Genomic DNA, 12094 nt, shown 5'->3' with positions numbered 1-12094 from the left:
TTTAAGTCACAGCAGAAGCTAATTATCTAATGGGCTACCTGTGTCCTTCCCTTCTGCCCTCAGTGTCTACTGAGACCTAGCGAAGGGCCTTCCAAATTCAGGACCATGTGGATGCACAGGTCAAAAGCTCATGAACCTCACGCTTCTTCTCAGACTTCTGTCCCCTCCCTTTAGCCTGAGAAGTCTATACTTCCTTGGAAATCAGGATCTTCGAGGACCCACACCACTCACCTTTGGTTTCAGCCTAGATGTATATTTTACATCTGCATCTGGGCGGAAAGGAATCCTCTCCACCTGTGCTATGACATCAGCACTTTATTTCACAAACACAACAGCTCGATTGTACCTGGGGTGTTTGGTAAGGCAAGAGCACACTGCTTCTTTAAAAGGAGGTGGTTCAGTTGGTAGAGTGCTTGAGTTGCAAACAGAAGGACATGAATTCAATCCCAGAACAGGAAAAGCTGGTGTGACCCTGTGCTTGTAATCCCAGCACTGGGGAGGTAGAGGCAGGCAGATCCCTGGGACTCCCTAGCTAGACAATTTAGTCTACTTAGTAAGTTTCAAACCAGTGGTAGACACTGTCTAAAAAGAATGTAGCTGGTTCCTCTGGAATGACACCTAAAGTTGTCTGGGCCTCTGCATGCACACATTCATATGTATACACATATCCCCCTCATATACACATACATATATCACACATGCACATACAAAAGAAAGGAAGAAGGAATTGAGGCAGGTCAGGGAGGGGTTGGCAGCCCCACACAGGATCACATAGATTTAAATACATAGGTTCTAGTTCCTTGACTACAGATCTGGACCCTTCCCCCTTAACCAACATGCCTTGGGCTTTTCTTTTCTTTCTTATTTTATTTTTTTTTAGAGAAAACAAACTATCTTTTTTCATTTTTCATATCAATCCCAGTTCCCACTCCTCCTCCCATTCCCTCTACCTTCCTCCCCATCCCACACCACATCCGTTCCTTAGCGAGGGTAAGGCACATTGCTCTGGGGAAGGTCCAAGACGCTCCCTACTATATCTAGGCTGAGCAAGGTATCCATCCAAAGAGAATGGGTTTCTGAAAAGCCAGTACAAGCAATAGAGATAAATCCTGGTGCCACTGCTAGCTGTCACCCACATTCAGAGGGTCTAGTTCCTTCCCTGTTTGGCTGGAGTTGGCGAGCTCCTGCCCTGTGTCTTTCTTTAGGGTAATACTCATAGACTTTTTTCCCCTTCTCATGCAATCTCTGCCATGAAGTCTCCAAGGGTGATTCCACTTTCTTCCCCCTACCTGACCAGGTATGACCACTCCAACTCCCACTCTAAGAGACCAGATCACCAGCATCTCAAAGCCCCTCCTCCTACCCCACCTTCCAAGGCTGTCTAAGTCACAGCCCAACAGAGATGCAGGTTGATGATAGTTCATTGTGGTTTTTTTTTCTTGTTGATTGCACTTTGGTAGAAATGTGTTTTAACCGAATTATTGCAAAGTGATGTGTGTTGCACTGGTGTAGATATTTGCAGCCAGTTATGTTTAATGTGAAAGACAACAGTTGGACTACAATCCACTAAACAGCTCTGGCCTGCCAAGCTCCACTGAGTCGGGACATGTTCCCAGATCCAAATGACTAGGGAGCCTCAACTCTCATCAACAAGGTGTGTGAACTCCCCCAGCCAAGCTGTCCCGCCCCATTCCATCTTGGGCTCTGTACTCCTTTCTGTGCTCATTTCTTTGTACTTTTCTCCCAGAGCAGGATATGGAGAGGAGAGAGAAAAAATAAATAAATAAATGCCTCCTCTTCCACATCTGGGCAGATCCAGATTTGTAGCTAGGCTGTAGCTGAGGAGCAAGCACCAGGAATCAGAAGGTGTGAGGTTACACTGCACCTCGGCCACTGACTCAGCTTCCTTAAGGGTACAGGGTAAGGTTATCTATCCAAGAAGTTGATAATGAGAATAAAATAAATGAGGTGATAGATGGAAAAGCCTTCAGCACATGATCTAACACATAGAAAGTAATCAAGTGTCACATTGTCTGGCAAATCCAAGAGACGGGAGCTGTTTAGTAGTGTACTGGGGCAAATCCAACAGCAAAGGGACCAGGATATTGGTTTGCCCCATCAGATTTTGCTGAATGTCCACCACAAGGGAGGCCTTATTGTCAGCCCTGAGGGCAAATCACCACCTCAGAGGATTGATCTTGCCTCTACCTCCCCAATGTTGGGATTACAGGTGTGTGTCAGCTCACCCAGTTTATGCAGATCTGGGGATAGAATCTAGGACTTTGCCCATGTTAGGCAGGTACTCTATCAACTGAGCTACCCCCCAAGTTATAAGCCCAGGATTGGTGGACAGAGATGGGCAGGTCCAGAGAACTCATAAACAAGCCAGCCTAGCCAGAGTGCTGAGCTTCTGGTTCAGTGAGATACCCTGTCTCAGGCAATGAGTCAGAGAATGATCAAGGAAGACACCTAGCATCCTGCTCTGGATTCTGCGTGCATATAAATGGACACGCATCTGTATGCGGTCACACGCACACATGCAATATTGTTAGGTCTATGTGAAAACTTTCCATCTTTTTGAATCACAAAATAGCCGTGTGTGTGTGTGTGTGTGTGTGTGTGTGTGTGTGTGTGTGTGTTGTTTGAGACAGGGTCTTGTTATGTAGTCGAGGCTGGCTTCCATCTCATAGCAATCCTCCTGGTCCTGCTCCCCACATTCTGAGGTTACAGGCATTTCCCAGCACATCCAGTTGTCTCAAATATAAACTACATAGCCATTTTGCATTACTCACAAGGGCTGGGTCTTAAGCACTGTGGGCTCAGCCAAGTGTTAGACTGCTTGTTTAGATGGAAGAGCTTCCTCGTCTTCTGCCAGGTGGTGATTCGCAGATATCCATTGGCCTATGTCGTGAGCCTCTTGATTCCTAGCATCTTCCTGATGCTCGTAGACCTGGGGAGCTTCTACCTGCCTCCCAACTGCCATGCAAGAATTATATTCAAGACCAATGTGCTGGTGGGCTACACAGTCTTCAGGGTCAACATGTCTGACGAGGTGCCCAGGAGCACGGGGTGCACGTCTCTGATTGGTAAGCAGCTCAGGTGTCATCGGACACCCCCTTAGAACCATTCCTGGCCAAGATCTGGTATTGCACGAATGGTAGACTGAATACAGCTAAGTCCCTTTCTTCCCCAGGGGTCTTCTTTACCGTCTGCATGGCCCTCTTGGTTCTCAGCTTATCCAAGTCCATCTTGTTGATCAAATTCCTCCACGAGGAGCGACACAGTGGGCAAGAACGGCCTCTTCTTTGCCTTCGAGGAGACTCTGACACGGATGAGTCTAGATCGCACCCTTGGGCTCCAAGTGCTGAGACAACAGGTTTGTGAGAAGCCTTGTGATCCCCACCCTGTTTGCTTCATCCTGCTGAGCCCCTGGGTCCTGGGGAAGCACCCAGCCAGTCTGGCCAGCACGAATAATGGGAAACTCCAGCTTTTCAGCCCCTGTTCTGAGTTTGAGATTTCTTCTGTAGACAGACTGAAGGTGACTTCCTGCTGGGAGGTCATTTTAGCTTGAAGGTCATGCTTTCAGGCACCTCTAGTATGCTTCATTTCTACCACAGTGACTGAGCTACAAACTCAAAAATTGTAGCATTCTGGTATACAAGCATGCTTGTACACACAACATACATCACTATACACACACAGACACTTTATACTTTATGCACATGCATCACACTATACACACATCACACTGTACACATACATCACACTTTACACACACGCCACACATCACACTATACACACACCACACATTACATTACCTACACACACACACACACACACACACACTATACATCACACTTTATGCACACACATACATCACACTATACATACACACACATCACACTACATACAGAAATGTGGGAAGGAATATGAATGGTTGGGTTCTAGTTGCTTTATATAAAGAAATTTAAGAACTATCTGTCCTAGCTCAGGAAGTCTCCTCGATAGGTATAGCCTACACACACCTCTCTTGACACAGGACAGCTCTGCCAGGTTCTCTGGGCCTTCCCTTAGCACAGCTCATCTAGAGGGTTTTCCTCCATCACACAGAGTCCCCTGTCCACCAGGAGCACCTGGTTCAGTCAGATGCTCTGCAGGAAGTCTGGCTCCAGCTCCAATCCATCAACAACTCTCTCCGAACTCGGGATCAGGTTTACCAGAAGGAGGTGGAGTGGCTGGCCATCCTGTACCACTTCGATCAGCTGCTCTTCCGAATCTACCTTGCTGTGCTGGGGCTCTACACTGTCACCTTGTGCACTCTCTGGGCACTGTGGAGCAGAATGTAACACTGGAGATTGCTGGTGTCACTTGATGTGGGGGTCACAGCACTTAGGGAAAGCTTAACAGTGCTTGAAGAGGGATTGAAGGGGAAAGAGTGGGTAGGCTTAAAACATTTCTCTCGGACTCCATTGTCTCTTTTCAGTGACTACCCAGATGAGCATCTTAATTGGTTATTGACTGAACCAGTAAACATATATGTTCATAATAAAGATGTATAAACAGAATAGAGTATACAGTAACAAGCAAGCCTTTACCTTTCCTGAGCCACCATCAGCAACCATATATACTCAGGCTTAAGCAAAAAAAATTAGTTCTAGATTTTGAAGCAGGATCTCTTGTATCTCGGCTAAGCTTGAAAACTAGGCAACCAAGGATGACCTTGAACCCTTGGTACTCCTGCCTCTACCTTCCAAATGCTGAGATTGTAAGTACTGTGCCACCATGCCCAGCTCCATTTGATATAATCTGCTTTAACAGCCCATATGTTTTGAGCCCTGCTCAAAACAACTTAATTCCTCTGGGATCATCAATCTATGGCTCTGCTTCCTCAATTCTGTCTTTGGTCTCATATTACATTATATCCTTCCCCTTTAATGCATGTGTAAATGTGAGGAGGAAAAGGGATAGACAGACAGATGACAGACAGACAGAGATTACCCAATAGCCCACATGCTTTTAGACCTGACGCTGAGACTGGTTCTATCACTATTCACCCAGGAGACCTTAAACTTCACTTCTCCCACTTCAGTTTGCCTTATTTAAAGTAGGGGCTGTTAATATTTACTCTCTCCATATCATAGAATTATAAAAGCAAAGCAACTCAACAGCATTTTGAAAAGTAAATAACAGATGACAAAAATAAATCTGACTTGCCTGCTATCAACAGAGACGGATTCTGGTCTGAGTCTTTGGTGTGAGTGTGTGTTTCTGCTTTCTGTTTGTTCTTTCTGCTTTCCCCCATACCTAGCTCACCCAGGGCCCCGGAGTTCTCCATGTAGGGATTCTGCAGTAATAACTGTAAAGCACTTCATGCTAGCTCACTGCTAGATGAACTCATATCTGATGTGTTTTCCCAAATCAGAGGAACAAAATCTACCCAAGGTCAGAGATCAGTCCCCAGGCATTCACTTCTCTACCCCTCACGGAGGGTAGTCTTCAGGAGGCTGGTGGGCAGAAAGACAGAGCAAGGCTTAGAGGTGCCCATCCATTCGGATGCTGCCAGCACAGGTCGTGAAAGTCCAAAACTGTTTGCTAGGAACCTGTTCCAGGACGAAAATTGCCTTAAAATAATCTGCCCTCTTCTCCCCACCCTGAAGAAAAAGAATTTAAATTCCAACAGCCTTTACCTACACACTCCCTCTTTCATTACCTCCCAGTTAGTGCTCAGTGCCAATTGTCCATGAAATTCCGCTGCTGCTGTTAATGAAATGGGGTAGGCAAAAAGTTTGTGAACAGGAAGTGTCCGTGCAAACTCCACCTGGTTTTTTCTTCACTTCCTATTTCGACCACTGGTCTCTTTGCCTCTGCGGTGCTCTGGGTTAGCCTCCACAACGATCCTGGCCTTCTCCACTTCCTCCCCTGTGACTGTGGAGCCTCCTCCTCACTAACTGCATGCTGGAGAAAGTGCCAGAATCAGAGTCAGGAGGCCTGATTCTGGTCCTGGTTCCATCATCGCTTACCCCAGGGAGCTTGGACTTCATTTCTCAGACTACAATTTGACTTACGTGAAATTGATGCTATAAATATTTACTATCGCCACAGAGTTCTGAGAGCAAAATGAAGCAACTTAATGACACTTTAAAAAGTCAATAACAGATGACAAAATAAACAGGAGCCTGCATGCTATCAACAGAGAGAGGTTCCGGTCTAGAGCCTTCGGTGTGGGGGTCTGATTTCCAGCAATCTCTGCCAGGACTTAAGTATAGACCCTGCCTCTCCCAAGAAGTGACCTTATTACAGGATCTAAAGTTCAAGGGCTGATGGCACCAACTGTCCCCTTTGTGGTGAAGGACCCTGAAAGAGACTTCCCATTCAACATCCAGCCTACCTCACTTTTATTGCAACCCCAGTTACCCAGGATCTTTATAACATTATTTAAGGAGCAATCCTTTCCTTGTGAAACCTGAGCGCTAACTAGACTCCCTCTGTCTAGAGTCCCATAGTCCTAATATCAACTGGCAGCCCCAGGGCCAGATCTGCAGCCCAGAACAGTAGCATTGTGAGCCCACGGCTCTACAGAGCTCTTGAGAGACTGTGCGCTGTCCTGGAGCATGCTTGCCAGCAACCCTGGTTGACAGAACAGTTTTAGGTTAGCCCTTCCACATGCTCATCCTTTTCACGAGCTTCGTCTCAGAAAGGAAGGAAACTGAGGAACAGAACAAAAATGGGATTCTCCCAGCTGTGACCGCTCCTGCCATCTGCTGTCCCCATAATCTAAGAAATCACAGCTCCAGAGTGACGTCTGGAATACAAAGAGAGAAAAGCACGCCCCGGGCTTGCCAAGAAGCCTCTAGTTCATCCTAATATCTCAAGATAACTTTCAGAGGGTTGCTGTGGTGACTCGGTAGCCTGGTTTGTTTGTTTGTTTGTTTTGTCGTTTGTTTGTTTGTTTGTTTTGTTGTCTTGAACTTTTTAAAAGATGGAATCTCATGCAGTCTAGGCTCACCTCTAACTTGCTGCACTTCTGAAGATGACACTGGTCTTCTGATCCCTCCGCCTCTACCTCCTAAACGCTAGGATTACAGGCATGCATCTCCACACCTGGTTTTATATGATACCGTGGAATAAACCTAGGGCCCTGTTCATTCTAGAGAAGCACTCTACCAGGGAGTTACACCCCACAGCCTTTCTGTGTTGCAAATAACGAGGTGACAGAGGGAGTCACTTGCCCCCAAGGATACACCTACCACCTTTTGCAGACAATCTAGAGGGGAAGTAGAAAAAGAAGTTGAGCCTTTTTGCATTGGAATCTCCATACCTAGCAAGTTTCCCTGACCTTAATCCCAGGGTAAGAGTGTGAGAACCAGGAGACAAAGAGTAGCCATGAAAGGAGTATGACAGTCAGCCCAGGACAGACTCAAGCTCTTGTGTGTTTTCCTTGAGAAGGACGGGCCTCCTTCTATGCCCTGAATTCTCATCCTCTGTCCAGGAGCCCCGCCTCATTCTCCTAGTTATCTTGTCCATGCTGGTCTATTCCTGTCTTGTCTATGTCCTGTTCGGTCCCCGGTTCTGACTCTTTGGATGTTGCCACTGCTCGGTTCTGAGTTATTTACCTGCAGAGCCGGTGAAAACTTCCTAATTAGCTGAGCCCCAGCATGAGGCTTTTATGAGCAGCCACGTCCCCCACTGCTCTCCGCTGTCCGTAATTGAAATGACCCACACCAGTGATTAGATTAGGGGGCTGAAGGAGCCCAGCATGACACCCCCATCCTCTCCCCTGTCCTGTTGGGGAAGTGATGTAGTTAAATTTGTGCTTCATTTGGCAGAGGCCATAAAACGGGAATCGCAGAGCCGCTTTCGGCAGGGGCTGGAAGATACTGCTGGGTGGTAAGCAGTGGCTCAGTACTGAGGGTGGAGGGAGCCGTTCTCTCACCTTTGCCTTGTTTTCTTACCTCTCCTGCAGTCTAGTATTCAGCTTCAAAGACCTAGGACTCACTCAAGCCCCATGGGTTATCGGCCATCCTGGGTCTCCCTGGGGACCAGGCTGTGTGTGGACAGCCAGCCTATAGTCCACTCTGTTCCTAGTCTGTCCCCCCCCCCCCCAAACCCAGTCACTCACTCATCCTCTTTCCAGAGTTCCAGGCCGAGAGCCAGGAAAGGTAGGTGCTGTTGGCAGGTTTTCTTGGCCTGCTCCCTTGGCTAGTCTTGGCTTCTCAGCTCTGGGTCCAGGAGAAACCTTCTTCTTCGAGGGCCTGTCTCGCTGCAGCCCCAGCCCCTCACTCAGCCTTTTGAGGAGCAAGGTAAAATTTGATAGATGGTACACTAACTGAAGCTTGTCCAAGTTCCCTGTTGTCCCTCCCTGCTCCCCATTCGTGTTCTCAGACCACCCAAAGGACCCTTCCCCACCGAGTTCTTTCTTTCCAAAGCTACCTTCCGGGATGTCGTACACTCAAACCCATCAGGTTCTTTCTAGCCAGGCCAATTCCTTCACGGTCCTTTAAAGTTAACCCACTATGGAGCACAAATGCCCCAGAACAAGTGCACACAAACCTTCAGTCTAGAGAGGCTTCCTACACAGGGCTGAGCAGGTACACACAAAGCCAGAACTGGCGTGGTTCCTTTCAACATTTATTTTACTCAGTGGTGTATTGGGAAAAAAATGTAGACTTCATGAAGTGGAAGGGTCTGTCTTGGGTTTAGACTTATTTTATTTGCAGGTGTATATATGTGTCACAAGAATTAAACTCAGGTGCCAGACTCCGCAGCAGGCTCCTTTAGCCACTGTGCCTCCTAGTCAGCCCCTTACCTCTGCTTTAAAACGTGGTGTATTATGTTGGACATGGTAATGCCCATATGTAATCCCAGTACTTGGGAGAAGGCAGAAGCAGGAGGCTTGGGAGGCTAACCTGGGCTACATAGTGACATCCTGGCTTAAAAGTAAGTGCCATGGGGGTCAGAGAGCTAGACCAATGGTTAAGAGTACTCACCGCTCTTGCAGAGGTTGACCATGCAGGTAAAGGAGGCCCTTATAACTCCAGTGCCAGGGAATCTGACTCCCTCTTCTGATCTCTGCAGGCTCCCGTATACATGTGATGTGCATATATCTACCCAACCACACATGTACACATACAAAACAGATAAGTAAATATTTGTTACATAAATACAACAGCAGATTAGTCAAAAATCTAAGCCATAGTGTGATCTGCATATCAGGAACTGACCGCTAGGAAAGATATTTCATCCCCACAGTGGGTAGCTGAACCTCATCCTAGTGGAGAGGGGGTAGTGTGTGTACTGGAAAATGATTACTGCATTCCAGGGACCGGAGGCAAATGAAGGAGGAAGAGCTTTAAAACTGTTTTCTGGGGGCTGGAGAGATGGCTCAGTGGTTAAAAGCATTGCCTGCTCTTCCGAAGGTCCTGAGTTCAATTCCCAGCAACCACATGGTGGCTCACAAACATCTGTAATGAGGTCTGGTCTCCTCTTCTGGCCTGCAGGCATACATGCAGACAGAATATTGTATACATAATAAATAAATAAATATAAAAAAACTGTTTTCTTTCAAGAAGGAATAGAGGAGTCAGGGAACATAGATGTCACTGGCTTTGGATGGGTGCCATGGCTCTGTGGCAGGAAGGCTATGACCAGCGGTCAGATGCTTGACGTCGGGGTGAGTAGACCCAGTGCCAGCGATCTGGAACATAAGAAGGATGCAAGACAGGGTGTGGGCTTTGGATCAGTTGGTTTGTATTTGGACAATATACTTGCCGGCTTAGTTACTCATCACATCTAGAGAATGACTTATGTGAAGGCAGCAGTCTCTCTACCATCAGAGCACTGGCGTACAGAACATAAAACGATGGTCCGTCCGTACAGCCTCCTCTGAGGATCCCTCCCAGAAGTATGAAATCGCTTTCCTCTGCTTTCTTTCTTTTTCAACGTTTTTTTTTTTTTTTTTTTTTTTTTTTTTGGTTTTTCAATACAGGGCTTCTCTGTGTAACAGAGAAATAGATCCTAGAAATAGATCGAGCTGGCCTCAAACTCACAGAGATCCACCTACCTCTGCTTCCTGAGTACTGAGATTAAAGGTGTGTGCCAATTTTATTATTTTTTAATAATTAATTAATTAATTTATTTTGCATCCCAACCACTGCCTCCTCTCCCTCCTCTCCTCCCGCCTCCCCTCTTCTCCCCTTTGCCCTCCCCCAGTCCACCCCTCCTCCATAATAGCTCAGAAAGAGGCAGGCCTCCCTTGGGCTTCAGCAAAGCACAGCATATCAAATTGCTATAAGGCCAAGCACCTCCCCCTGTACTCAGGCTGGTCAAGGCATGAGGAATAGGTTCCTTAGAGCCAGTCAAAGGACTGGGGACAGTACCCGCTCATATTGCCAGGAGTTCCACACATAGAGACCAAGCTACACAACTGTCACACATATGTAGAGGGCCTAGGTCGGTCCCATGCAGGCTCCCTGTTGTTGGTTCAGACTCTGAGCTCCCATGGGCCAGGCTAGTGGTTTCTGTGGATTTTCCTGCTATGTTTCTGACCCTGCTCTTTCCTACAAACCCTTTTTCCTCTTCTCAGCAGAACTCCCTGAGTGTGGTCCAATGTTTGACTGTGGATCTCTGAATCCACCTCCATCAGTCCCTGGATGAAGGCTCTCTGCCAACAACAGATCAATCTGATCACAGGGGATAGCCAGTCCATCCACTATGCATCCACGGTTACCAGGAGTCTTAGCTGGGGCCATCCTCAGACTTGTGGGAGTTTCCCTTGTGTCAGGCTTCTACCCGACTTTACAAACCCCCCCCTTTCCAGTCATCTCTCTCAGCACTGTCTCCCTCCACTCACTGCCCAACCAGTCAGCCCCTCAAATTCCCATACCCACCACCCCCAGTTCAACTAGGAGATCCCTATTTCCCATTCCCAGGGAAATCCATGCATTCCCCCCTATGACCCTCCTTACTCCTTAGACTCTGTGGATCTGTGGATGTGACCTCATGAAACTGAAAGGTTTCCTCTGCTTTTCTGCTTTTCTGGGTATTTCAATGGTACGTGCTACAAAGGTCAGCTTCAAATGAGGAGACAGTTAAGCCCAGCATGAGAAGCGTTGCTTGAGGGGGCCAGCACCCCACAAGACAGACTCAGTCATATACTGACCCACTCCTCCCTCAGCTCAGCAGTGACAGAGCTTCTGCTCTGTGTGGCAGGGACCTGACCCTGTGCCTGCAGGGTACTCCGGTAAGATGCTCACAGTGCCCAGGGGCTTCAAGGAGCTAGCCCTCTGACAGGAGTGGTGATGTGGAGGAGCACAGGTCTAAGGACTCAGAATCACAGGTTTGGGTTTCACTGTACTTTACTTCTTAAAGCTGTCAGACTTCATCTGATGAAAGCCTGCTGGCTGCCTTGGATGTATAACTAAATATACCCAGACACCCATAGAGGCTATTAAAGGTGACAGATGCCGGGGAACTGGGATTTCTGGCGGTTGTAAGTCTCCATGTAGGTGCTGGAAATTGAACCGGGGTTCTCTGGAAGAACAGCCTGAAGACCTCCCGACAGTCGCTATCTGTTTAAGTTTCCACCCAGTCCCAGTAGCACGATGCTAGGGCGCAAGTCATGAACACTTGGAGCCCTAGAGAATACTCTAGATGCAAGTTACCACAGTTCAGACTCAAGTCTGAGCACTGGATCCAGCTCCCACATCCTCAGACAGCTCGTTACACTCAGGTACTCCATAGCTCTGGCACTTGTGCCATTGACCTTTGCATGTGTGTGTGTGCACGTGCAGGTTTGGTGTACATATGTGTTTGTGCATTCATGTGTAGAGGCCAGAGTTCAACTGGTATCTTCTTTCACTCTTCACTTTATTTTATTTTTATTTTTATTTTCTTTTTAGGTAAAATCTGTTATGGAACTTGGACTTGTTGTTTCAGCCAGATTGGCCAGCCAGCAAACCCCGGGCATCCTCCTGCCCCTATCCCTACAGAACTGTCCTGTCCTGGGACTAAGGCCACACCCGTGCACTACCACTCCCAGCTTCCCACACGGGTACTGTAGATCCCAAGTCACAGTCTCATGCTTGCACACGAGCTC

General features: G+C 47.5%; 1 protein-coding gene across 1 annotated transcript in view; it reads left to right on the top strand.

Moving 5' to 3' along the window:
* Htr3b (5-hydroxytryptamine receptor 3B) overlaps positions 1 to 5210 on the top strand; it is a 28126-nt gene extending 22916 nt beyond the window's left edge. Inside the window, exons 7-9 of the mRNA XM_048417015.3 lie at positions 2876 to 3086; positions 3194 to 3376; positions 4111 to 5210. Coding sequence (XP_048272972.3) covers positions 2876 to 3086; positions 3194 to 3376; positions 4111 to 4346 — 630 coding nt within the window. The 3' untranslated portion in view covers positions 4347 to 5210. The remainder of the gene's footprint in view (positions 1 to 2875; positions 3087 to 3193; positions 3377 to 4110) is intronic.
* Positions 5211 to 12094: the final 6884 nt, after the last annotated feature.

The sequence above is a fragment of the Myodes glareolus genome, chromosome 4 (assembly GCF_982192425.1).
Source record: "Myodes glareolus chromosome 4, mMyoGla1.1, whole genome shotgun sequence".
NCBI classification, from domain to species: domain Eukaryota; kingdom Metazoa; phylum Chordata; class Mammalia; order Rodentia; family Cricetidae; genus Myodes; species Myodes glareolus.
This window is presented reverse-complemented; position numbering and strand designations above follow the sequence as displayed.